The sequence below is a fragment of the Bufo bufo genome, chromosome 3, assembly GCF_905171765.1.
Source record: "Bufo bufo chromosome 3, aBufBuf1.1, whole genome shotgun sequence".
Classification (NCBI taxonomy): domain Eukaryota; kingdom Metazoa; phylum Chordata; class Amphibia; order Anura; family Bufonidae; genus Bufo; species Bufo bufo.
In genome coordinates, this window is record NC_053391.1 from 250442682 (window position 1) to 250469156 (window position 26475).

The 26475-nt window shown below is 44.0% G+C and overlaps 1 protein-coding gene across 5 annotated transcripts in view; it reads left to right on the forward strand.

The window, feature by feature from the left end:
* Positions 1 to 26475, forward strand: part of AHCYL1 (adenosylhomocysteinase like 1) — a 107263-nt gene that overhangs the window by 42607 nt on the left and 38181 nt on the right. For 2 of the 5 annotated variants that reach the window (XM_040424094.1, XM_040424093.1), the window contains exons 2-7: positions 112 to 223; positions 4796 to 4924; positions 5027 to 5127; positions 13740 to 13842; positions 20420 to 20514; positions 20641 to 20747. In XM_040424094.1, the coding sequence (XP_040280028.1) occupies positions 112 to 223; positions 4796 to 4924; positions 5027 to 5127; positions 13740 to 13842; positions 20420 to 20514; positions 20641 to 20747 (647 nt within the window). Of the gene's footprint in view, positions 1 to 111; positions 224 to 4780; positions 4925 to 5026; positions 5128 to 13739; positions 13843 to 20419; positions 20515 to 20640; positions 20748 to 26475 lie in introns of all 5 variants that reach the window. The other 3 variants (XM_040424091.1, XM_040424090.1, XM_040424092.1) reach the window with 2 other exon arrangements.

Below are 26475 nucleotides of genomic sequence, written 5' to 3' on the forward strand. Positions count from 1 at the left end.
GGATGTCAAGAAAGTATTCTTTTGGTCTCCTTAGTCCTCGTCCACACTTCCGTTTTTCACTGTGATGTAAACATATCCTAATCATTCTCTATGTTTTTCTCTTCCCTGAAGCAGATTCAGTTTGCGGATGACATGCAGGAGTTTACCAAGTTTCCAACAAAGACTGGACGCAGGTCTCTGTCGCGCTCAATCTCTCAGTCGTCCACTGACAGCTATAGTTCTGGTATGTAATATATATATGTAATGTACGTAAAACAGTGCTGTGTGTCACTTGCAAATAAGGCTACTTTCACACTGGCGTTTTTGCTTTCCGTTTGTGGGATCCGTTCAGGGCTCTCACAAGCGGTCCAAATCGGATCAGTTTTGCCCTAATGCATTCTGAATGGAAAAGGATCCGTTCAGAATGCATCAGTTTGCCTCCGTTCCGTCTCCATTCCGCTTTGAAGGCGGACACCAAAAAGCTGCTTGCAGCATTTTGCTGTCCGCCTGACAAAGCGGAGCCAAGCGGATCTGTCCCCATTGACTTACATTGTGTGCCAGGACGGATCAGTGTTCTCGGACACAATCTGGCACAGTAGAAAACGGATCCGTCCCCCATTGACTTTCAGTGGTGTTCAAGACGGATCCGTCATGGCTATAGAAAACATAATACAACCGGATCCATTCATGACGGATGCATATGGTTGTATTGTAACGGAAGCGTTTTTGCAGATCCATGACGGATCCGCAAAAAAAACGCTAGTGTGAAAGTAGCCTAAGAAAGACACTTTACCAGCAATCCAAGCGACCACAAACTGCAGTCAAGCTGAAAACGAGCCAGTGGAGATTTTAATTATTGTTCTGAAGTCTGTTTCAACACTCTGACCACCACCAGCGACTACTGACGTGTCTAAATGTGAACCTGAAGAACCGCTTTAAAGGGAATGTGTCATCAGAAAATGACCTATTATTTAAATCACGTTTTTATGTTAAACATAATTTTTTTTTTTTTTTTTTTTTGGTGGGTTCTTTAATTTTTCCATGTCACTATATTTAAAAAAATATATATATTATATAATCCCGCAATTTTAGATATGTTAAGATTTCCTGTCTTTTGAGAGCAGCCCCATGGGCCATAGACACAGTGGACAGGAGTGAACCCTATTGACTTCTATGGGAGAGTTTTCTAGGCATGCTGTGTAGAAAAGGGAGGGATGGAGTAGATAAGCTGTGATATCACCAATTGTGTTATCAATACAGAGGTGTTACTTTTTCATTGTAATTCTGCCTGTGGTGATAAAGGAAATCATGACATATTATTACTGACATGGAAAAATAAAAAACTCACCAAAAAATTCCAAAAAAAAGTTTACCATACAAAAATGATTTAAAAAATATTATGTTAAAAAAAAAAAAATTAGTTTTTGATTATATTTTTTGTTTTTCATGCCCCTATCTGTATTTAAAGCCTAATAATAGGCACCACTTCTTGGTCTGTACAGATCACTTTTCATCAGTTATATCCTTATCATCACAGACAGGATTAGAATGACAGATATCACCTATAAATAAATAACATAGGATTCACTATTCACAACAGGTGATATCACAGCTTATCTACTCCCTTCTGACCTTTTCACAAATCACAGAGCATTTCTAGAAAAGTTTCCCTTAGAAGTCAAGGAGACCCCACCAGTCTATTGTGTTTGTGGTTCATGGTGATTGCTATAATGCATATCTCTAAATGCTGTTAACCACAGCTCAGGCAAGATAATCATGTTCAGAAAATGGAATAAAAAAAATCTACAGTCAGAAAATAAAAATACGATAAGTGTCGCTATCTAGTTTTAGCTGGCAGGAAAATTATAGGTAACGTTTTCACATTAAGGAAGTGCTAAAAAACCTTTACATAGATGGAAAGGTGAAATGAGGAAACGCTGCATAGGAGAAAACATCCTGAGGGTGCGGTTACGTGCTAAGCCTGTACGTGCCAGGTATCAGACAGATCATTAGCTGTAAAGCATGAAGTCTGCGTCGTGACAGGAAGGTTACTACAAGTCATAGACAAGTAATCCATATACAGTTGATAAATAATAAGTTGCTAAACATCTCTTTTTACTGAGCCCATGTAACCGCTTATATCAGACTAGCAGAAGGACCCGGCTTCGCATGGGTATATTTCATCTTTCATTTAATGTTTGTGTGTGTCGTTAAAAGATATCGACAGTATCCACTATAACAGTGACCTCTACAGCACCCCGCCCCTTTAACAGTGAACTCCACAGTCCCCCACCCCTTAACACTGACCCCCCCACAGTGCCCCGCCACTTTAAAATGGGACCTCCACATAGGGTTGCCACCTTTTCTTCAAGCCAAACCCAAACACTTCAGCACCTCGCAGCAATTTTTTGGTAAATTCACTTTTTTCTAGGCAGCGTACCTTCCTGACTAGTCAGGAGGCCGGGGCGCGAGTCATGACATACTGCCCAGCTTGCTGATTGGTTAGGAAGCCAGGCTGCCTAGCAACAAGTGAAGAAGGCTTCCTAGCCGATCAGGAAGCCAGGAGGCGGATGATAACCTACCTCCCGGCTTCCTGATTGGAAAGAAAAGTCGGCTGTATGCTCCCTTGGTGCTGCCAGTCAGAGGGACATCTCCCTCCGACCGGAAGTTCCAATATCGGGGAAGGTATTGGAGCATTTAGCAGCGATATTAGTATCGGTAGTTCGGTGCATCTATAGTGCAAATCCATTTTATTGATAGTTGTTATTGAAACGACAAGCGCATTTCTGGGCCTGATGAAGGGGACCCTGCACGGCCCCAAAAGCACTTGTCGATAAATAAATGGATTTTGCACTAACATGAAATTTGGATGTCTGTATTGGACGATATGTATTATTGCACATAAAAGGTGCCCCCACAAAACATGTCACTGGTTACCTGGGGGATTTTTTTTATGGGGGCATGTTTTATGTGCAATACTAACAAGTGCCGCCCCCCCTCCCCCCCTTCCAATTAATATTTTTTTATTAAACACTGTCTTCAAATGTTTCAAATACCTTTTTTTTACTGACTGTCTCCCTCCCAGACGAAAAGAAGAAGAAAGTACTGACTGCTGCTGGGCTGGAGTGGAGCAGCTCCACGTGCGGGCAGCTGCTGGAGAATGATTTCTCCTCTCCCTCCCCCTCTGATGTCACTTCCTCTACTCACTAGCAGGAGAGGAGTGTCTGAAGACAGCGCCGCCTGCCCTGCTAGCAATCACAGCCTGTGAGCATGTGAAGCTTTACGATCGTGCCCGCCTGATCTGAATTGATGCTTCCACACTAGCTTGCAGCTCCAGCCTCCAGCGAAGAGGTCACCATTGAATCCGACCTATTCCTGCACAGTCACAGCGGCTCAGATGATCGCCGCGGCGGCATTGAGTGACAGGCTCAGCTGACGTCCGCTGCTGACACCTGTCCTCATCGCCGCCGTCACCGCTGACTGACTGACACTCACCGCCGGCTGTTAGGGGAGGGCCGGCTAGAGTCTCTGCAGTTTGAAATGAATCTTCCTGTGCCCGGGTCTGAGAAAGGCTTGTACCCGGGCACAGTATTACAAACCCGGACTGTCCGGGTGATTCCCGTATGGGTGGCAACCCTACCTCCACAGCAGCCCATCCCCTTCACTTTGACCTTCACAGCAGTCCGCCCCTTTAACAGTGAGTTTCACAGCACCCTACTCCCTTGACAGTGACCTCCTCAGGGACCCGCCCCCTTAACAGTGACCTCCACAGTACCCCGCTGCCTTAACAGTGACATCCACAGCAGTTGCCCCTTTAATAGTGGCGCCTGCCCCCTTAACAGTGACCTCCACAGCGGCCTGCCCCTTAACAGTGACCCCCACAGCGGCCTGCCCCCTTAATAGTAACATCCACAGTGAACGCCTCTTTAACAGTGACCTTTACAGTACCCCGCCCCCTTAACAATGAACTCCTTGTGTACCAGCATGCTACCTCCACAGTATTCTTTCCCAGATAGTAAGTGATATGTGTACCAAGTTTAGTAGAAATTGATCGATGAGTTTTTGAGTTACAGAGCAATGTGTGTGTAGCATAAACAGTTGGAGCATACAAACTCCATGCAGCTGCTGTGTAGGGGCGTATGACCCCCACAAGATTTCTTTCCAGGTAGCAAGGGATGTGTATACCAAGTTTCGTTGAAATCGATGGTTGCATTTTTGAGTGATCGCGTACAATGCACACACACATATATACTGTGTATATATATATAATGTCCTTCTTTATAGCAAGTGTTCAGCAGCTGTGAACGGCACAACACTAATCTGTGATGGCGGGTGCCAGCGGCTGATGAAGCAATATAAATCCAGGAAATCCACGGCAATTCCTTCAGTAAAAACGTAAGTGTTTATCTACCAGAAATACAACGTTTCGGTTCACACACTGCAACCTTTGCTTTTTGTGAACCGAAACGTTGTATTTCTGGTGAATAAACACTTAGGTTTTTACTGAAGGAAGTGCCGTGGATTTCCTGGATTTATATATATATATAGATATAGAGTCCAGAGCTGAATTAACCACTCTAGGCTCTAGAGCTGAATTCTCCAAGGATTTACATTCTCAGAAATGTCTTATACCAAGTAGTGTACAGTGATCTATCAGTGTAGAAAATCTCGCTCTCCAACCATGCTTCAGGTGACGATACAAATGTAGGCCAACACTGATCAATTGTTTTTCTGTTTTTTCTATTATTATAATGCTCTGTAATGCCTGTGGCTATATGTATTTGAGCTCTTCTTCTGTTAGTTGCCTCCTACACAGACAGTTCAGATGATGAGATGTCTCCTCGTGACAAGCAACAAACCACCTCAAAAGGCAGCAGTGACTTCTGTGTCAAGAACATTAAGCAGGCTGAGTTTGGACGGAGAGAGATTGAGATTGCCGAACAAGGTGACTATTGATGTCCGTGCAGAAGGCTGATGTCTACGCATGGAGATCTTGGTTGCCATTAGTTATACATCATCTTTCATATATTTCTCCTCTGTAATACAGAAATGACAGCTCTCATCTCTCTGAGAAAAAGGGCACAGGGGGAGAAACCACTAGCCGGAGCCAAGATAGTTGGATGCACGCACATCACAGCACAGACCGGGGTTAGTACGTTGAGATGAACACTTGAAGTGGTTTTATTGCTTACTGGAAGAAGCATAATGGTGTTCATTACTATTTTTTTATGTAGTTTTGTGTTTAAAACAAGTTCACAAACCATGTCCAAACACTTTAGAGAGCCACCTGCAGAATGCGCTGGTAAATTACTCATTGGAGGGATTGACCCACAAACAACATTTATTACCTATTAGACCACTGGGACTGCTGGAAAAACGCATTTTGGTGACAGTCACACTTTAGGCTAATTTCACACTAGCGTTTTTGTGGATCCGTCATGGATCTGCAAAAACGCTTCCGTTACAATAATACAACCGCATGCATCCGTCATGAATGGATCCATCTTGAACACCATTGAAAGTCAATAGGGGACGGATCCGTTTTCTATTGTGTCAGAGAAAACGGATCCATCCGTATTCACTTACATTGTGTGCCAGGACGGATCCGTTTGGCTCCGCTTCATCAGGCGGACAGCAAAGCGATGCAGGCAGCGTTTTGGTGTCCGCCTTCAGAGCAGAATGATGACTGCTCGGAGGCAAACTGATGCATTCTGAGCGGATCATTTTCCATTCAGAATGCATTAGGGCAAAACTGATCCGTTCAGGGCTCTCACAAACTGAAAGCCAAAACGCCAGTGTGAAAGTAGCCTTAAAGGGATTCTGTCACCTCTTTTTACCCTATAGAGATGCGGACATGCACGGCTAGATCGCCACTAGCATGTCCGCAGTATACCTGTCCCATATCTCTGAGTGGTTTTATTCAGAGTAAAAAAGATTTTATATATATATATGTAAATCAGCCTGGTAAGGAGCCCAAGGGGCTGTACTTACCGTTCTGGCGCCCAGCCATGCCCCCCTGAGAAGGAGCCCAGCACCGCCTGTATCCAGCAATCTCCTCCTTGCTCACAAAGTCAAATCGCCGTATTCTCACGGTGCGCGAGATCGTGCATGCGCAGTTCCTTCCCTGAGGCTGATGCCAGCAGAAGGAACACTATGCCGGCACTGCGCATGCGCGAGCTCGCGCACCGGGAGATTATGGCGATCTGACTTTGTGAGCAAGGAGGAAATTTGTGGATACAGGCGGTGCTGGGCTCCTTCGCAGGGGGGCATGGCTGGGCTCCAGAACGGTTAGTGCAGCCGCTTGGGCTCCTTACCAGGCTCATTTACATATATATAAAATCATTTTTTACTCTCAATAAAACCACTCAGAGATATGGGACAGGTATATTGCGACATGCTAGCGGTGATCTAGCTGTGCATGTCTGCATCTCTATAGGGTGAAAAGAGGTGACAGAATCCCTTTAAATGGTCTCTAACTTTTCACACAACTTGCAAAAAGGAATAGTATAGGCAAATATAAGCCTTTTTCTCCACTGCCTCCCTAACCCAACATTATCGGTCTTGAGATCGAGATGGAAAGTCTGCTGACTTGTTCTCGCCCTACCTTCTCCATAAACGTTGTTGGAATGCATGCAGTCAGATCCTTTAGTGATCTGACAGCCTGTCTTGTTAGGCTTTTTTCACATTTGTGTTAAAACAGATTCGGTACGTTGTTCTGGATCTGTAAATACCAGGCGCTACTGTTGGCAGTTTCCTTCTGGCCCCATGCACTATAAAGGGGGCTGGCAGAGATCCGGCCGCAACCTGGCAAATATGCAGAGGGACGGCTAGACAAATACGACTGGGCGCAGTAGTTTTTGTCCGGCCTCCCTTCGCCATTATAGTGAATAGGGCCAGACAACTACTGTAGTGCCTGGTATTCACGGCTGCCAAATGGGATGGAATGTGAAAAAAACCAATGCAATTCTACCATAGTTTTATGGGTTTCATTTTTATGACGTTCCCTATGTAAAACTGACCTCTTCCCTTCATTCTCAGTGTCAGTATGATTACAATAATACCACATTTATATAGTTTTTCTTGTGTTTTTATGCTTAAACTGTTTTTATGCTTAAACTTTTTAATGAAAGCTTTTTACTTTGCATCACCATAGTCTGACCCCATATCTTTTTTTATAGTTATGCCTACAGAACTGTGTGATGGCATATTTTTTGCTGGGCCATCTGTAGTTTTTATTGATACCATGATGCGAAGCAAAAGCGGCAAATCAACCATTTAGATTTTTTTTTCCATTACATTATTCACCATAAAAAATTAGTATGTTTACATTTTGAAAAAAAAACTTCCCCTGGGGACTTAAATATGCAATCATCAATTACTATTGCAGCCTATGGGAGATTATTGCTGTGGTAGCCACGAGCCTTCCGAACGGCTGCATCTCGCAGCATTTCAATGGAAAAGCTGCTCAGATGCTGTAGTCGCAATTGACCACGGCATCTGACAGATAAATGTCTGTGATTGGCGTTAACGCCAGTCACAGACATTAGCATCCTGTATCTGCTGGCGGCTATGACACCTGAGTACCTAGATTAACCACCTCCGGACCGCCTAACGCAGGATCGCGTTCCGGAGGTGGCAGCCCTGCGCAGAGTCACGCATATATGCGTCATCTCGCGATGGGCGAGATTTCCTGTGAACGCGCGCACACAGGCGCGCGCGCTCACAGGAACGGAAGGTAAGAGAGTTGATCTCCAGCCTGCCAGCGGCGATCGTTCGCTGGCAGGCTGGAGATGTGTTTTTTTTAACCCCTAACAGGTATATTAGACGCTGTTTTGATAACAGCGTCTAATATACCTGCTACCTGGTCCTCTGGTGGTCCCCTTTGTTTGGATCGACCACCAGAGGACACAGGTAGCTCAGTAAAGTCCCACCAAGCACCACTACACTACACTACACCCCCCCCCCGTCACTTATTAACCCCTTATTAGCCCCTGATCACCCCTGATCACCCCATATAGACTCCCTGATCACCCCCCTGTCATTGATCACCCCCCTGTCATTGATTACCCCCCTGTAAAGCTCCATTCAGATGTCCGCATGATTTTTACGGATCCACTGATAGATGGATCGGATCCGCAAAACGCATCCGGACGTCTGAATGAAGCCTTACAGGGGCGTGATCAATGACTGTGGTTATCACCCCATATAGACTCCCTGATCACCCCCCCTGTCATTGATTACACCCCTGTCATTGATCAACCCCCTGTAAAGCTCCATTCAGATGTCCGCATGATTTTTACGGATGCACTGATAGATGGATCCGATCCGCAAAACGCATCCGGACGTCTGAATGAAGCCTTACAGGGGCGTGATCAATGACTGTGGTGATCACCCCATATAGACTCCCTGATCACCCCCCTGTAAAGCTCCATTCAGATGTCCGCATGATTTTTACGGATGCACTGATAGATGGATCCGATCCGCAAAACGCATCCGGACGTCTGAATGAAGCCTTACAGGGGCGTGATCAATGACTGTGGTGATCACCCCATATAGACTCCCTGATCACCCCCCTGTCATTGATCACCCCCCTGTAAAGCTCCATTCAGATGTCCGCATGATTTTTACGGATGCACTGATAGATGGATCCGATCCGCAAAACGCATCCGGACGTCTGAATGAAGCCTTACAGGGGCATGATCAATGACTGTGGTGATCACCCCATATAGACTCCCTGATCACCCCCCTGTCATTGATCACCCCCCTGTAAAGCTCCATTCAGATGTCCGCATGATTTTTACGGATCCACTGATAGATGGATCGGATCCGCAAAACGCATCCGGACGTCTGAATGAAGCCTTACAGGGGAGTGATCAATGACTGTGGTGATCACCCCATATAGACTCCCTGATCACCCCCCTGTCATTGATTACCCCCCTGTAAAGCTCCATTCAGATGTCCGCATGATTTTTACGGATGCACTGATAGATGGATCGGATCCGCAAAACGCATCCGGACGTCTGAATGAAGCCTTACAGGGGCGTGATCAATGACTGTGGTGATCACCCCATATAGACTCCCTGATCACCCCCCTGTCATTGATCAACCCCCCTGTCATTGATCACCCCCCCTGTCATTGATCACCCCCCCTGTCATTGATCACCCCCCTGTCATTGATCACCCCTCTGTAAGGCTCCATTCAGATATTTTTTTGGCCCAAGTTAGCAGAATTTTTTTTTTTTTTCTTACAAAGTCTCATATTCCACTAACTTGTGTCAAAAAATAAAATCTCACATGAACTCACCATACCCCTCACGGAATCCAAATGCGTAAAATTTTTTAGACATTTATATTCCAGACTTCTTCTCACGCTTTAGGGCCCCTAGAATGCCAGGGCAGTATAAATACCCCACATGTGACCCCATTTCGGAAAGAAGACACCCCCAGGTATTCCGTGAGGGGCATATTGAGTCCATGAAAGATTGAAATTTTTGTCCCAAGTTAGCGGAACGGGAGACTTTGTGAGAAAAAAATTAAAAATATCAATTTCCGCTAACTTGTGCCAAAAAAAAAAATTTTCTATGAACTCGCCATGCCCCTCATTGAATACCTTGGGGTGTCTTCTTTCCAAAATGGGGTCACATGTGGGGTATTTATACTGCTCTGGCATTCTAGGGGCCCCAAAGCGTGAGAAGAAGTCTGGTATCCAAATGTCTAAAAATGCCCTCCTAAAAGGAATTTGGGCACCTTTGCGCATCTAGGCTGCAAAAAAGTGTCACACATCTGGTATCGCCGTACTCAGGAGAAGTTGGGGAATGTGTTTTGGGGTGTCATTTTACATATACCCATGCTGGGTGAGAGAAATATCTTGGTCAAATGCCAACTTTGTATAAAAAAATGGGAAAAGTTGTCTTTTGCCAAGATATTTCTCTCACCCAGCATGGGTATATGTAAAATGACACCCCAAAACACATTCCCCAACTTCTCCTGAATACGGCGATACCACATGTGTGACACTTTTTTGCAGCCTAGGTGGGCAAAGGGGCCCATATTCCAAAGAGCACCTTTAGGATTTCACAGGTCATTTACCTACTTACCACACATTAGGGCCCCTGGAAAATGCCAGGGCAGTATAACTACCCCACAAGTGACCCCATTTTGGAAAGAAGACACCCCAAGGTATTCCGTGAGGGGCATGGCGAGTTCCTAGAATTTTTTATTTTTTGTCACAAGTTAGTGGAAAATGATGATTTTTTTTTTTTTTTTTTTTCATACAAAGTCTCATATTCCACTAACTTGTGACAAAAAATAAAAAGTTCCATGAACTCACTATGCCCATCAGCGAATACCTTGGGGTCTCTTCTTTCCAAAATGGGGTCACTTGTGGGGTAGTTATACTGCCCTGGCATTCTAGGGGCCCAAATGTGTGGTAAGGAGTTTGAAATCAAATTCTGTAAAAAATGACCTGTGAAATCCGAAAGGTGCTCTTTTGAATATGGGCCCCTTTGCCCACCTAGGCTGCAAAAAAGTGTCACACATCTGGTATCTCCGTAATCGGGAGAAGTTGGGGAATGTGTTTTGGGGTGTCATTTTACATATACCCATGCTGGGTGAGAGAAATATCTTGGCAAAAGACAACTTTTCCCATTTTTTTATACAAAGTTGGCATTTGACCAAGATATTTATCTCACCCAGCATGGGTATATGTAAAAAGACACCCCAAAACACATTCCTCAACTTCTCCTGAATACAGAGATACCAGATGTGTGACACTTTTTTGCAGCCTAGGTGGGCAAAGGGGCCCACATTCCAAAGAGCACCTTTCGGATTTCACAGGTCATTTACCTACTTACCACACATTTGGGCCCCTAGAATGCCAGGGCAGTATAACTACCCCACAAGTGACCCCATTTTGGAAAGAAGAGACCCCAAGGTATTCGCTGATGGGCATAGTGAGTTCATGGAAGTTTTTATTTTTTGTCACAAGTTTGTGGAATATGAGACTTTGTATGAAAAAAAAAAATAAAAAAAAAAATCATCATTTTCCACTAACTTGTGACAAAAAATAAAAAATTCTAGGAACTCGCCATGCCCCTCACGGAATACCTTGGGGTGTCTTCTTTCCAAAATGGGGTCACTTGTGGGGTAGTTATACTGCCCTGGTATTCTAGGGGCCCAAATGTGTGGTAAGGAGTTTGAAATCAAATTCAGGAAAAAATGAGGAGTGAAATCCGAAAGGTGCTCTTTGGAATATGGGCCCCTTTGCCCACCTAGGCTGCAAAAAAGTGTCACACATCTGGTATCCCCGTACTCAGGAGAAGTTGAGGAATGTGTTTTGGGGTGTCTTTTTACATATACCCATGCTGGGTGAGATAAATATCTTGGTCAAATGACAACTTTGTATAAAAAAATGGGAAAAGTTGTCTTTTGCCAAGATATTTCTCTCACCCAGCATGGGTATATATAAAATGACACCCCAAAACACATTCCCCACCTTCTCCTGAGTACGGAGATACCAGATGTGTGACACTTTTTTGCAGCCTAGGTGGGCAAAGGGGCCCATATTCCAAAGAGCACCTTTCGGATTTCACTGGTCATTTTTTACAGAATTTGATTTCAAACTCCTTACCACACATTTGGGCCCCTAGAATGCCAGGGCAGTATAACTTCCCCACAAGTGACCCCATTTTGGAAAGAAGAGACCCCAAGGTATTCGCTGATGGGCATAGTGAGTTCATAGAACTTTTTATTTTTTGTCACAAGTTAGTGGAATATGAGACTTTGTAAGAAAAAAAAAAAAAAAAAAAAAAATCATAATTTTCCGCTAACTTGTGACAAAAAATAAAAAGTTCTATGAACTCACTATGCCCATCAGTGAATACCTTAGTGTGTGTACTTTCAGAAATGGGGTCATTTGTGGGGTGTTTGTACTGTCTGGGCATTATAGAACCTCAGGAAACATGACAGGTGCTCAGAAAATCAGAGCTGCTTCAAAAAGCGGAAATTCACATTTTTGTACCATAGTTTGTAAACGCTATAACTTTTACCCAAACCATTTTTTTTTTACCCAAACATTTTTTTTTTATCAAAGACATGTAGAACTATAAATTTAGAGCAAAATTTCTATATGGATGTCGTTTTTTTTTTCAAAATTTTACAACTGAAAGTGAAAAATGTCATTTTTTTGCAAAAAAATCGTTAAATTTCGATTAATAACAAAAAAAGTAAAAATGTCAGCAGCAATGAAATACCACCAAATGAAAGCTCTATTAGTGAGAAGAAAAGGAGGTAAAATTCATTTGGGTGGTAAGTTGCATGACCGAGCAATAAATGGTGAAAGTAGTGTAGGTCAGAAGTGTAAAAAGTGGCCTGGTCTTTCAGGGTGTTTAAGCACTGGGGGCTGAGGTGGTTAAAGACCTGACATGTATGGCGAAAGTCGGGAAGGAGTTAATAAAGAAGTACAAAATTCTGACTTACATGCAATTACAAAAGTACCCAGATCCAGTTTTTTTGAGAAATGTCGATTATTTTTCGTGGGACGGCCCATTTAAAGTGGATCTGTCACCATGCTATGCTTCCCTGTTTAAAGGGGTTTTCCAGCCATTTGAAAAGGTGTCAGTGGGCTGCAAATGGTTTAAAAAAGAATATGAAGTTGGTTACAGTCGCCTCACTGATCCCCCACTGCTGCTCTTCTGATGGTGCTCAGGTCCGCCCTTCTATTAGGGCCATACTGTCCTATTTGGCTAATGGCACCTACCAAACAACACTCAGAGTCCACTGTATTCATGACAGGAGCACTCCCCCAGTCTGTCCTCACCTTGTCCTAGTTCTCATCAGTCGTAGGTTATCTGTCTAGGTTTTCACTTTCATTACTCCTATTGTTATTTAAAGGGAGTCTGTCACCAAAATGTCACCTTCTGCGCTGCTTATAAAGTTCTGGAGCACAAATAACAATGATTTAAATGGTACCTTTGTTCTTTTCTTCTGGTGTTCATAAACAGCAAAAACATGGTTTTATTAATATGCAAATGAGGGATCGCAAGTGCCCAAGGACGGCGTTTGGGCAGTAAGTGCCCAGGCTGCTCTGCCTTCTGCGTACATAACTCAGCCCTAATCCCTTGTCTGGCCCGCCCTGTAATCCCTGCATCATGCTGTTGAGTGGCAGAGATCCCGTGCGTGCATAGTTTACCGCCGAGCCCCCCAGTCAGCTATCCCTAGCAGAGTGTCGTTAACTGGCGCATGCGCACTGCTGGGAGCGATGCAGATGCTCACAGTGGTCAGAACAGTGAGCATGCCCGAGCCCAGCATGGCATCTCCAGGGATTACAGGGCTGGCCAGACGAGAGGTTAAGAAGAAGTTATGTACGCAGACTTACCGCCCAAACGCCGCCCCCGGGCACTTGCGACCCCTCATTTGCATATCAATAAAACCACGTTTTTTTCCTGTTTATGAACACCAGAGGAAAAGAACAAAGCTACCATTTGAATCATGTTTATTTGTGCTACAGCTCTATGTAAGCAGCGCAGAAGGTGACATTTTGGTGACAGACTCCCTTTAAAGTTTTCATTTAGTTTTTTGTTTCATCAGTTGTTTCTACTGGGGGTATACAGGTGATTTTCGAGGGCTGTAGTTTAACCTTTTGTATGCATGTCTGTATTTTTTTTTTACATTTGTATACATTTCTACTAGTTTTTCTCAATCCTGGGCAATATTAATAGCCGCCTTTTGGTCAGTTATACTTTCTTTTGGAATAATTTTAGGTTCTTATTGAGACTTTGTGTGCACTGGGGGCCCAGTGTCGCTGGTCTGCTTGTAATATCTACTCGAGTCAAAATGCAGTTGCTGCCGCTTTGGCAGAGTCCGGTAAGTGACCGATTTCTTTGACTTTCAATAGCCATAAAATAAAATACTGTGAACTTTGTCATACATTTAACTCTTCTTGCATGTTTCCTCACCTGGAAATATGATGGATGAGGTGTAAGTGATTACTAAATAATCTTGGCATTTCTCCTGACCACCTCCCATACACATATATGCTAGGCTGAGTGTGACTGTGTTGTGAATGAAGAGAGGGGAATAAGCCACTGGTAGACACCGATGGCGCCGGTTTATCTCCCCCAGAACAAGTCAATCAGACATATTGAAAACTAACAGCATGATCATTATCTCTCCCAACATCTGCCACCAGCAGAGATTTGGAAGGCCGCATACACATTAGGCTACTTTCACACTTGCGTTCGGGGTTCCGCTTGTGAGCTCCGTTTGAAGGCTCTCACAAGCAGCCCCGAACGGATCCATACTGCCCCAATGCATTCTGAGTGGATGCGGATCCGCTCAGAATGCATCCGTTTGGCACCGTTTGGCCTCCGTTCCGCTCAGCAGGCGGACACCTGAACGCAGCTTGCAGCGTTTTCGTGTCCGCCTGGCCGTGCGGAGCCAAACAGATCCGTCCAGACTTACAATGCAAGTCAATGGGGACGGATCCGTTTGATGTTGACACAATATGGTGCAATTTCAAACGGATCCGTCCCCCATTGACTTTCAATGTAAAGTCAGGAGTCCCTATTAATATACCATCAGATCCGAGTTTTCTCCAATCCGATGGTATATTTTAACTTGAAGCATCCCCATCACCATGGGAACGCCTCTATGTTAGAATATACCATCGGATTTGAGTTAGATCGTGAAACTCAGATCCGACAGTATATTCTAACACAGAGGCATTCCCATGGTGATGGGGACGCTTCAAGTTAGAATATACTAAAAGAACTGTGTACATGACTGCCCCCTGCTGCCTGGGCAGACCCCCCCCCCCCCCCCCCTGTTTTTAACTCATTGGTGGCCAGTGCGGGCGCCTCCCCCCCCCCCCCCCTGTTTTTAACTCATTGGTGGCCAGTGCGGCCCGCCCCCCTGTTTTTAACTCATTGGTGGCCAGTGCGGCCCGCCCCCCTGTTTTTAACTCATTGGTGGCCAGTGCGGCCGCCTCCCCCCATCCCCCCCCCTGTTTTTAACTCATTGGTGGCCAGTGCGGCCGCCTCCCCCCATCCCCCCCCCTGTTTTTAACTCATTGGTGGCCAGTGCGGCCCGCCCCCCTGTTTTTAACTCATTGGTGGCCAGTGCGGCCGGCCCCCCCTCCCCCCCTGTTTTTAACTCATTGGTGGCCAGTAGCGCTGCGGCCTTCTCGCTGTTTACCGCAGGCCCAGTGACGTCACGACTAGTATCACTGGCCTGGGCGCAGCTAAGCTCCATTTAAGTGAACAGAGCTTAGCCCTGCCCAGGCCATTTAAGGACATATGGTGTTGAGAACACCTTACACACTTGGTCTGGTACCTTTATTTTACTAATTATGAAAGTTTGTCCAGAGTTTCACTTTAAATAACTTTCCTGATTCTTAGCTGACACTAGAACCTGCTTGGCTCCCTGCTCTGACCTTAAAGGGGTTTTCCGTTTATTATGAGGTTTAAGCAAGTGCCCGCAGCCTGCCCCCCTGAAACGGAAGATTCATACTCATCTGCTCCGCGACGCCCCAGTCCTCTGTGCTGCCTCCACTGTCTCCATCTTCTGGACCCTGCACTGTTTACATCCAGCGGTGCATGGGCATGGTCACTTGCACTGCTCCAGTCAGTGACTGGCTACAGTCAAGATGTGGCCACAAGCAGCACGTTACTGCTGAAGCCAATCATCGGCTGGAGCGGTGCCATACATGTGACAATGCTCATGCAGTACCGGATATAAATAGTGCAGGGACCGGAAGATGAAAACAGCGCGGAGGACCGGAGCGGCATAGAGCAGGCTAGTATAAATCTGAAGACATCTGTGTTGGTCCCATGTTCATATATGCCTGCGTTGCTGAGAAAAATAAAGTTTTAATAGATACAAATGAGCCTCTAGGAGTGTTGCCATTAATCCTAGAGGCTTAGTTCTCTGCACTGCCACGTCCCCCTGCACTTTGACTTAAGGAGAAGCCAGGGCTAGGTGTGATCACGTTTACACTTTCTGGCCCTGTCAAAGTGCAGAGGGCGCAGCAGTTGCAGAGAGAGCTGAGCCTCAAGGAGTAATGTCAACTCCCCAGTTGCTCCTAGAGGCTCAGTTGCATATATAAAAACTTCTTCATTGTTCTCAGTAATGCAGGCACATGTGAACATGGGACCAACACAGGTGCCTTCAGATTCATACTAGCCTGCTCTATGCCGCTTCGGTCCTCCGCGCTGTTTCCATGGGACCAACACAGATGCCTTCAGCTACCAAGCGCACATGCAACAGGACAGCCAGCTTCAGTTAATTTTAACTGTACTAGTTTAGTATTAAAGAATACTTAGCTTTCAGATAACTCTTCAGAATAAGCTGCCATGTGCATAAACATCATGCCACTAGATCTGATCATCATATGACTTGTAGCTGGCATTTGTTAGCAGTTTTCTCCTTTGCATCGTCGTCTGAGCTGGTGGGTGGAAACTAGCTGTAAAGTTGGCTGCCCATAGATTATAAATGTAGACAAGGTTCTGCTTCCTAACTCTTGGACATTATATAGAAATACTGAGCAGTATAGATGTGAAAAAAGCATTTGGAGTTAGATACAATACATACCATTAGCTGCTAAATCATGTCTGTCTCTTTGTCTCTGCTGTTTTTCCTCTACGCTTCCTGCCTCATCTTACACTCCCCTCTCCATAGACTTGGGAAGCTGTAATCTGATCCTTCAGTGAGCTGGCAGCCCTTATTGATCACACAAAACACATTTTTAGATCCAATAGTTAAGCAAAGGTAGCGGACGCAGCCGCTAGGATAACAATAAGGACACCAGTTACACAATCATATGTGACAGATAATGGAGAAAAGGTGTAGATCGGTTTTACATTGTAGATGAATACCAGGACATCCACTTGGATGTAGCCAACCTGGCATTCTGACATATTTGTGTTTGTGGCCACTGAGGTGTGACTTGGTTAACACTCTATTAGTAATTGAACACCTAATTATACAATATAGAAAGCTTGACATTTTCTGGATTGATTAGACTGTATGGTATCCTGGTGTATATAATAAAACCTTAAGGGGGTTATCAGAGTTAATGAAAAAAATAAATAAAACCTCTTAAAACCCATCAGGATATACATATAATTTGGTTAAGCTAGATTTCTTCAAGTTAAACCCATATGTCCACCTTTTCATGGTCCTGTCATTGCTTTGTTTACATGCTGCAGTACATGCTGAGGGGGCGTGTAACAACAGAGCCTGAGCTCTGCCTCATGAATATTTCTGGGAGTGAACAACCTGACCTTTCCTTCACCCTGCTCTGCACTTTGCATAAAAAAATAACACATGATCATCTCCTAGCTCACACTGGCAGAAGATCTTCCTGTCACATTGGAGCTGCCTGCCGGATCCGCCGATCAGTGTGACAACTGACAGCATTTGTAGATGGATCCAGGTGCGGAGCCGTCTAGAAATGCATTGCAAGAACGGATCCGTCTACAAATGCATTGCAAGAACGGATCTGTCTATCCGCTTGTCATGCGGATGGACGGATCTGTCTGGCAGTATTTTTCACAGTTTTCATGGTCTGTGCATGCGCAGACCGGAAGGACGGATCCGTCCTTCAGGTCCTTCAGTTGTTTTGCAATGCCGGATCCGGCAGGCAGTTCCGTCGTCGGAACTGCTCGCCGGATCACTCTGCTGCAAGTGTGAAAGTAGACTTAGTCCTGCAACCTCTCACCATGCACTGCCGTGCTGCGCCGGAGATCCGCACCCGTCCCCATTATAGTCATTGGGGGCGGAGCGGCAGTCCAGCGGCACGGCCAAATAGCAGCAGGGCGGATCCGACAGGGTGAACAGCCTGTCGGATACGTCCTGCCGCTAGTGTAAAAATACACTTACGCTAGTGGGAAAGTACCATTATCAGTATCTAAGCAATATCTATATTATTCTAATATATATTCAATATAGATATTGCTTAGATAAATATATATATTGGTGGCATATATGGATTTTATATAGCTGAATCAAAAAATATGATGGACTATTATATATTTATTTTTCCCAGGGGGTGGTAACTGTATAATGTGTAGTTGTTGGAGGATAACATGGGTGTAAGTACGATCCCCAGATGCAGAGGGGATCACACTAACTCTAGCGCCAGTGAGTGCAGGAGGGAGAAACATACCCTGCTGCCGGAGAAGAGATCGCCTCGGCTCTGGTATGTACTGCCCACAAGCGATCGCATACAATTGCCGAGGTAGTGTGAGAAGAGCTGGAGAGGGGCGGGCACCAGAGGCTCTGACGTCTCGTTTACAGAGCCTGGCCACTCGCTCAAGCAGGGAGAAGCCTGTAAAGGAGACGTCATCACCAGAACCGGTGTTCTGACACTTTTCTATACCCGCACAAAAGTCTATACCCGGAAGTGATGTAGCTGCACCGGAAATCACGTGGACGCGTTGGAATCAGCTGGAGGAGGGGGTGTGCGCACTGCGCAAGCGCATTCGGCTAAAGTATGTTAATCTGGCAGAACGCCCCTGCATTTTCCCAGCCCTCCATTTCTTTACTATCCATCTCTTTCTTTACTATCAATGGCGGCATAGAGTTAGTTTTAGCAAATGCCAAGCGCAGCGAGGCCGAGCCCGATGCCTGGCGAGCGAAGCGAGCCCGCAAGGGTACAAATTAATGTAGATTACGGGCTTGTGGCGATCTGCCAGATTACTATACTTTAGCTGAATGCGCTTGCGCAGCGCACACACCCCCCTCCTCCAGCTGATTCCAACGCGTCCACGTGACTTTCGGTGCAGCTACATCACTTCCGGGTATAGACTTTTGTCCGGGTATAGAAAAGTGGCAGAACACCGGCTTGCTGACGTCGGGGGTCACATAACCCATAATTGAACTGGCCAAACGGAGAAAGATAGCTAATGTAAGTGATTAGAAGAAACTTTCAATAGACTATAATAAGAGTAATTAGAATGAATTTATTTAAGTCGGATAACCCCTTTAATGTAATAATTAAGGATAAGAAAAGAACGAAAGGAAAAAAAGAAAAGTCTACAACAAAATAGATCAGTGAACCCTTAGTTTTGCATTATATCAATAAGATTCATGAGTATGAGACAATCAAAACACATTTTTCACAAATTTCACAGAGAACGTTATATTACCAAAGGTGGACAGGGACAGCTGAGAAGGGAACAAGGCATTTTTCTCCCATAATTTCTATTACAGAGTTTCTTACGTTATATTTGTCTGTACTTTTGATTTATGCAAAGTTGTATGAAAATAAAGTGATCATCGAAAGAGAACCAGTCAGCTCTACTGGCATGTCTGTTTTTGTAAACACTTTTATTTCACATAAATCTATTTTGGAGCATCTTTTCTTATAACTCTGCATTGTAACATTCCTCTGTTATTCATCCTGGAAATTATGAATACATTGACAACTAGATGTTACCATCATTGTCATTAGATTATGTTTTTGCACATCAGGACACTGTCAGCACTGGTAGGGACACATTCTGTAATTCCAGTCACCAGGATATAGATCCTTGAAGATGGCCAAATAAATGCACTTCAGAGAGTACAGGTATAACACAAAAATTGTGTCTAGATTCGCTGGTAGGCAACTGTTGAGGAGAGTGTGACACTCTCTCTGTCTGTAGTAAGCATTCCTGCCTACAATCGGAGTAATTGCCCAGAAAGGCACGGCCCCACTTCTCGGTGTCTGTCCCTCACTACAGCCATCCCTACCTAAAGTCCTGGCGCGTTTCCCCTTACAGGATGTGCAGGTTTATCAGGAGAGAGTTAAAAACCGTGCACAATCGCACAGTGATGAGTGCCAGCATTTAATAAAGGCTGTGGCCAGCTGGTCCTCTGCCTGCTAAATCTTATATATTCCCACTTTAAGTAGATAGCGTCCGTAACGATGCACCGCACACACGTCCAAGAGCCATGTAACCTTTCATCGGGGCATACACCCCACAAGCTCAGTGTATTGATGGGTTTTGTGCATGCTTCGAGAATGATGCCACCCGGCGTGCGTCCGGCGTCACCAACGTAAGTTCTGGTGACAACAACACAAAGCATGTGTCTGCCACCACCGGAGCATGTGCAGATAATAGAATAAAGTTGAGGTAAGAAAGTTGAGTATGGGGCATGCGCCGATCGCAAACGCCAAACAACACACTTGTAGGCCACTCTCGTAGCATACTGTTGACATGAGTAATGACAAGTCCCAGTTATCAATGTATTCACATCCAAAGAGAATAATAGAAGAATAGCACAATGCAGAATTGTAAGAAAAGAGGCACTAGAATAGTTTTTTTCTGAAATGTGAAGAATACAGTACGTTCAGTTTAAGTAGTTTTTATAGGAAGGAGCAACATGAACATGTATTGTTTTACTATTGTTGTGTTATAATTGCTTCTATTTGCTATAATAAGCCTGTATATTGTTTTAGGTGTTGCCGTTTTCGCATGGAAAGGAGAATCAGAAGATGATTTTTGGTGGTGTATTGATCGCTCTGTGAATGGTGACAGTTGGCAGCCAAACATGGTATTTGAGCGTTAGAAACTCTTTCTCTCACTTAATGCACGCTTTAGTTTTTATTGCTTGTAATTATTGTTAAACTTCTTAGAATTCTTAGCTTCTTTTTATTTATTTATTTTTTTATTTTTTTAGATTCTGGATGATGGAGGAGATTTGACTCATTGGGTCTACAAGAAATACCCAAATGTTTATAAAAAGATCCGTGGTATTGTGGAGGAGAGCGTGACTGGGGTGCATCGGTGAGTTTAGTATTTTTCCTGACAGTAAATTCTTTTCTGACATCCATCGTAAATATACGGTGGAAGTCTCATCTTTAAAGATGACGCCTGCTTGTGAGTGTAGCGGGCGCCATAACTGCTGGATTTCTACTGTTTTACACAGCAGAAGCCCAGAGTTAATGTCTGCAATAGGCGGTAATGCCGATCGCAGACATTAGTCATCAAATGTGACTAGAGCATCTGGGAGCGCTAAAACAGGTCGATTACTAGTATATTCCAATGCAAGCCTGTAGGTGGCAGCACTGCATTGGAATATACTAAATTCATGTACTACATAGATATGCAATAGAGAATACAAGAAAATACAATGATTGCCTGTCAGAGTCACCCAGCGTGACTTTAAAAAAGTTAAAAAAAAGCATAAAAATTCAAATCACCCCCCTTTTCCTAGAATAAAAAACATACATAAACAATAAAAAAGCTAAACATCACGTGCATCGCCTTGTCTGAAAACGCCCATTCTATGAAAATTATAAAAATATTTGTTCCCATTCGGCTTAACAAAACTGATTTTTTCTTTATATTGCTCATATGTTCACTGATGCGTTTCTTTAATTTTCTCTTTGTACGTCCAATATAAAGTTTATCACAGGGGCACTTGATCGCATAGATTACCCCTTCTGTATTGCAAGAAATATGTCCTCTTATCTTTTGTTCAAAGCTGCCTTCATGATTTTTTATATGCTGTATTTTTACTGTATTTTTTACTGTACTTCTACATGGGGCACATCTTTTACAAGGGAAAAAACCTTGTGGGAGGTTTCCTATAGTATTGTTCTTCTTTTTTACTATTAGTCCTGCTCCTTTACTAGTTGAAGCGATCTTATTACCTATGTTAGCTGCCTTTTTATATACACTGCTCAAAAAAATAAAGGGAACACTTAAATAACACAATGTAACTCCAAGTCAATCACACTTCTGTGAAATCAAACTGTCCACTTAGGAAGCAACACTGAGTGACAATCAATTTCACATGCTGTTGTGCAAATGGGATAGACAACAGGTGGAAATTATAGGCAATTAGCAAGACACCCCCAATAAAGGAGTGGTTCTGCAGGTGGTGACCTGACCACTTCTCAGTTTCTATGCTTCCTGGCTGATGTTTTGGTCACTTTTGAAGGCTGCCGGTGCTTTCACTCTAGTGGTAGCATGAGACTGAGTCTACAACCCACACAAGTGGCTCAGGTAGTGCAGCTTATCCAGGATGGCACATCAATGCGAGCTGTGGCAAGAAGGTTTGCTGTGTCTGTCAGCGTAGTGTCCAGAGCATGGAGGCGCTACCAGGAGACAGGCCAGTACATCAGGAGACGTGGAGGAGGCCGTAGGAGGGCAACAACCCAGCAGCAGGACCGATACCTCCGCCTTTGTGCAAGGAGGAACAGGAGGAGCACTGCCAGAGCCCTGCAAAATGACCTCCAGCAGGCCACAAATGTGCATGTGTCTGCTCAAACGGTCAGAAACAGACTCCATGAGGGTGATATGAGGGCCCGACGTCCACAGGTGGGGGTTGTGCTTACAGCCCAACACCGTGCAGGACGTTTGGCATTTGCCAGAAAACACCAAGATTGGCAAATTCGCCACTGGCGCCCTGTGCTCTTCACAGATGAAAGCAGGTTCACACTGAGCACATGTGACAGACGTGACAGAGTCTGGAGACGCCGTGGAGAACGTTCTGCTGCCTGCAACATCCTCCAGCATGACCGGTTTGGCATTAGGTCAGTAATGGTGTGGGGTGGCATTTCTTTGGAGGGCCGCACAGCCCTCCATGTGCTCGCCAGAGGTAGCCTGACTGCCATTAGGTACCGAGATGAGATCCTCAGACCCCTTGTGAGACCATATGCTGGTGTGGTTGGCCCTGGGTTCCTCCTAATGCAAGACAATGCTAGACCTCATGTGGCTGGAGTGTGTCAGCAGTTCCTGCAAGACGAAGGCATTGATGCTATGGACTGGCTCGCCCGTTCCCCAGACCTGAATCCAATTGAGCACATCTGGGACATCACGTCTCGCTCTATCCACCAATGTCACGTTGCACCACAGACTGTCCAGGAGTTGGCAGATGCTTTAGTCCAGGTCTGGGAGGAGCTGCCTCAGGAGACCGTCCGCCACCTCATCAGGAGCATGCACAGGCGTTGTAGGGAGGTCATACAGGCACGTGGAGGCCACACACACTACTGAGCCTCACTTTGACTTGTTTTAAGGACATTACATCAAAGTTGGATCAGCCTGTAGTGTGTTTTTCCACTTTAATTTTGAGGGTGACTCCAAATCCAGACCTCCATGGGTTAAAAAATTGATTTCCATTTTTTTTTATTTGTGTGATTTTGTTGTCAGCACATTCAACTATGTAAAGAACAAAGTATTTCAGAAGAATATTTAATTTATTCAGATCTAGGATGTGTTATTTTTGTGTTCCCTTTATTTTTTTGAGCAGTGTATAAAAACTGGTGTTGCTGGTATGAGATTACCTACAATCTTGTCTTCCTTCAGTATATCCCAATATTTCCTTACAATTTTTCTAAGGATATAAGTTTGTGTGTTATACGGGACTATAATGGGTGGTATTTTGTCTTTCATTTCTACTTCTTTTTGTTTTCTTTTTTCTGTGTTATTAATTTTTCTCTTTCTATCATTTTTACTTCTTTTTTCTGAGTTTCTAATATATCCTCATTATATCCCTTTGCTGTAAACTTTTTTCCTAGTATTTCTGCCTCTTTCTCATATTCTTTGGTTTCAGTACAGTTTCTTCTTTGGCTTCTAGATATGTTGTCTAACCATCTGGGCAAATGGCAGCTTTCTCTATTCATATAACTATTTGAATCTGTGGGTTTAGAATAGGTTTTTGTACTGATATGGTCCCCTGTAGCATACATAGTGAGGTCTAAAAAATGTATTTCATAATTACTGTGAGCCAAAGTAAAATTCAGATAAAATTAATTTTTATTAATATCCTCTAAAAATAATGTTTGTGCATTCTCCCCTTTATCCCAAATAAAAATAACATCATCAATGAAACGCCGCCAGAGGACGAGGCCCGCCCGGAGCTCGCCGTTGGGGTGTATGTGATCTGCCTCCCACCGACCAACGTATAGGTTAGCGAACCCTTCGCCTAAGAAGAAACTGTACTGAAACCAAAGAATATGAGAAAGAGGCAGAAATACTAGGAAAAAAGTTTACAGCAAAGGGATATAATGAGGATATAGTAGAAACTCAGAAAAAAGAAGTAAAAATGATAGAAAGAGAAAAATTAATAACACAGAAAAAAGAAAACAAAAAACAAAAAGAAGTAGAAATGAAAGACAAAATACCACCCATTATAGTCCCATATAACACACAAACTTATATCCTTAGAAAAATTGTAAGGAAATATTGGGATATACTGAAGGAAGACAAGATTGTAGGTAATCTCATACCAGCAACACCAGCTTTTATATATAAAAAGGCAGCTAACATAGGTAATAAGATCGCTTCAACTAGTAAAGGAGCAGGACTAATAGTAAAAAAGAAGAACAATACTATAGGAAACCTCCCACAAGGTTTTTTCCCTTGTAAAAGATGTGCCCCATGTAGAAGTACAGTAAAAAATACTGTAAAAATACAGCATATAAAAAATCATGAAGGCAGCTTTGAACAAAAGATAAGAGGACATATTTCTTGCAATACAGAAGGGGTAATCTATGCGATCAAGTGCCCCTGTGATAAACTTTATATTGGACGTACAAAGAGAAAATTAAAGAAACGCTCCCGTGAACATATGAGCAATATAAAGAAAAAATCAATAGGACACCCCTTATCTAGACATTTTACTGAGGTACATAGAGGACAACTAGAAGGAATGTCTTTTATGGGTATAGAAAAGGTAGAAATGGATGCCCGGGGTGGAGATTATATAAAGAAACAATCTAAAAAAGAGACAGAGTGGATATTTAACCTAGACACATTGTTACCAAGAGGCTTGAACTCAGAAATAGAACTATTTGGCTTTGAATAGTAACAATGGAGACAGGGGGAGGGAGAGATGGATAACATAGACTATAAATGATGAGAATACACTCAGTGAGTGTAACATTCCCTGACGAAGAGTACCGCCTGTACTCGAAACGCGTAGGAGGTTTGACCCTCACTGCTATCCGTAGCTCACCTGCGGTGACGTCACCCGCTCAGACGTGAGCGTCAGCTAAACAGGTATCGGGAGCATACCGCCACCGGCCAGGGCGAATTCCCAATACTTCAATAATATTAGACAGCCTTTGCTACAGCCACCCTCCCTTGGATCCACTCTCCCTGTTCCTGTACCACACACAGAAGAGATATGAGGACCGCCGCATAACATTTTATCGCAACAGACATACCTGGGTTAAGGTAGGACAGAGACACAGATATATATGTTGAAGCGTTTTTGTGTACTTGCGTGATAAGGAGGAAGGTGTTTGTTTAGTTTGGCTGTCTACTTATTTGTAATTTTAGCGCGCAGTGTTGCAAATGTCTTAATATAGTTATTAGATTAAATTCAGCTGCAGGTGGTAAATTAGGTTTTATAATGCTATCTGGACCCATAGGACAAAGCATGAATACTAGAAAGCTTTGCTTGTATCTGTAAAAAGGGGTGCTGTTACAGAATTGGTGCAAGCTAAAAGAATGAGAGTTACTTATAGCCACAAATTATTTCCTTAAAGGGTCTTTGAAAAAATATTTGTGATCATTGATTGCTGTGGGAAACTCTTCAACCTATGCCCTAATGATAGGTCATCAATGTCTGATTGGTGAGAGTCTGACTCACAGGGCCCATTCTTCATTGTATGGCGGCTCTTCTTAGTGTTCCAGCTCAGTCCCTTTCACTTAAATAAGACAGAGCAGCAAAAAGGCCACCAGACCAATGGACATGACGTCACAGGCCTAGGGAGAGGCTGCAGCTGATTGGCGGGGCCTGCTGACTCATTGACGCGAGAGTGCTGAGAGTTGGACAGCCACCAATTAGGCACCTATTGTTAGGATCGGTGCTCGATTTTTAAAGGGGTTGTGTCACTTCAACAAGTGGCATTTATCATGTAGATAAAGTTAATACAAGGCACTTGCTAATGTATTGTGATTGTCCATATTGCCTCCTTGGCTGGCTGGATTCATTTCTCCATCACATTATACACTGCTCGTTTCCATGGTTAGGACAACCCTGCAATCCAGCAGTGGTGGTGGTGCTTGAACACTGTAGGAAAAATCACCTGCCTATGCGCAATCCCACAGTCCCAGCCACCAGAGAGGCCGATGCTTTTTCTTATAATGTGCAAGCACGGCCACTGCTGCTGGATTGTAGGGCGGTCATAACCATGGAAACGAGCAGTGTATAATGTGATGGAAAAATGAATGAAGCCAGCAAAGGAGGCAATATGGAGAATCACAATATATTAGTAAGTGCCTTGTATTAACTTTCTCAACATGATGAATACCACTTGCTGAAGTAAGACAACGCCTTTAAGTCCCAGAAAGCCCCTTCAAGTGTTTTTGACAATTTTTGTTTCTTTAAGGGGATTTATGGTTTTGAAAACCTATTTTCACATAGTCTATTAGGGATCTGTGGCTTCATAGATAGGGGCTACAGGGGGCATCTCTTGCTCTGGAGTCCCCAGCACTTGTGTACACTCCATTTCAGAAGATATTATATTGTGTAGTGCTTCATTTCACCTTCAGTAGCACT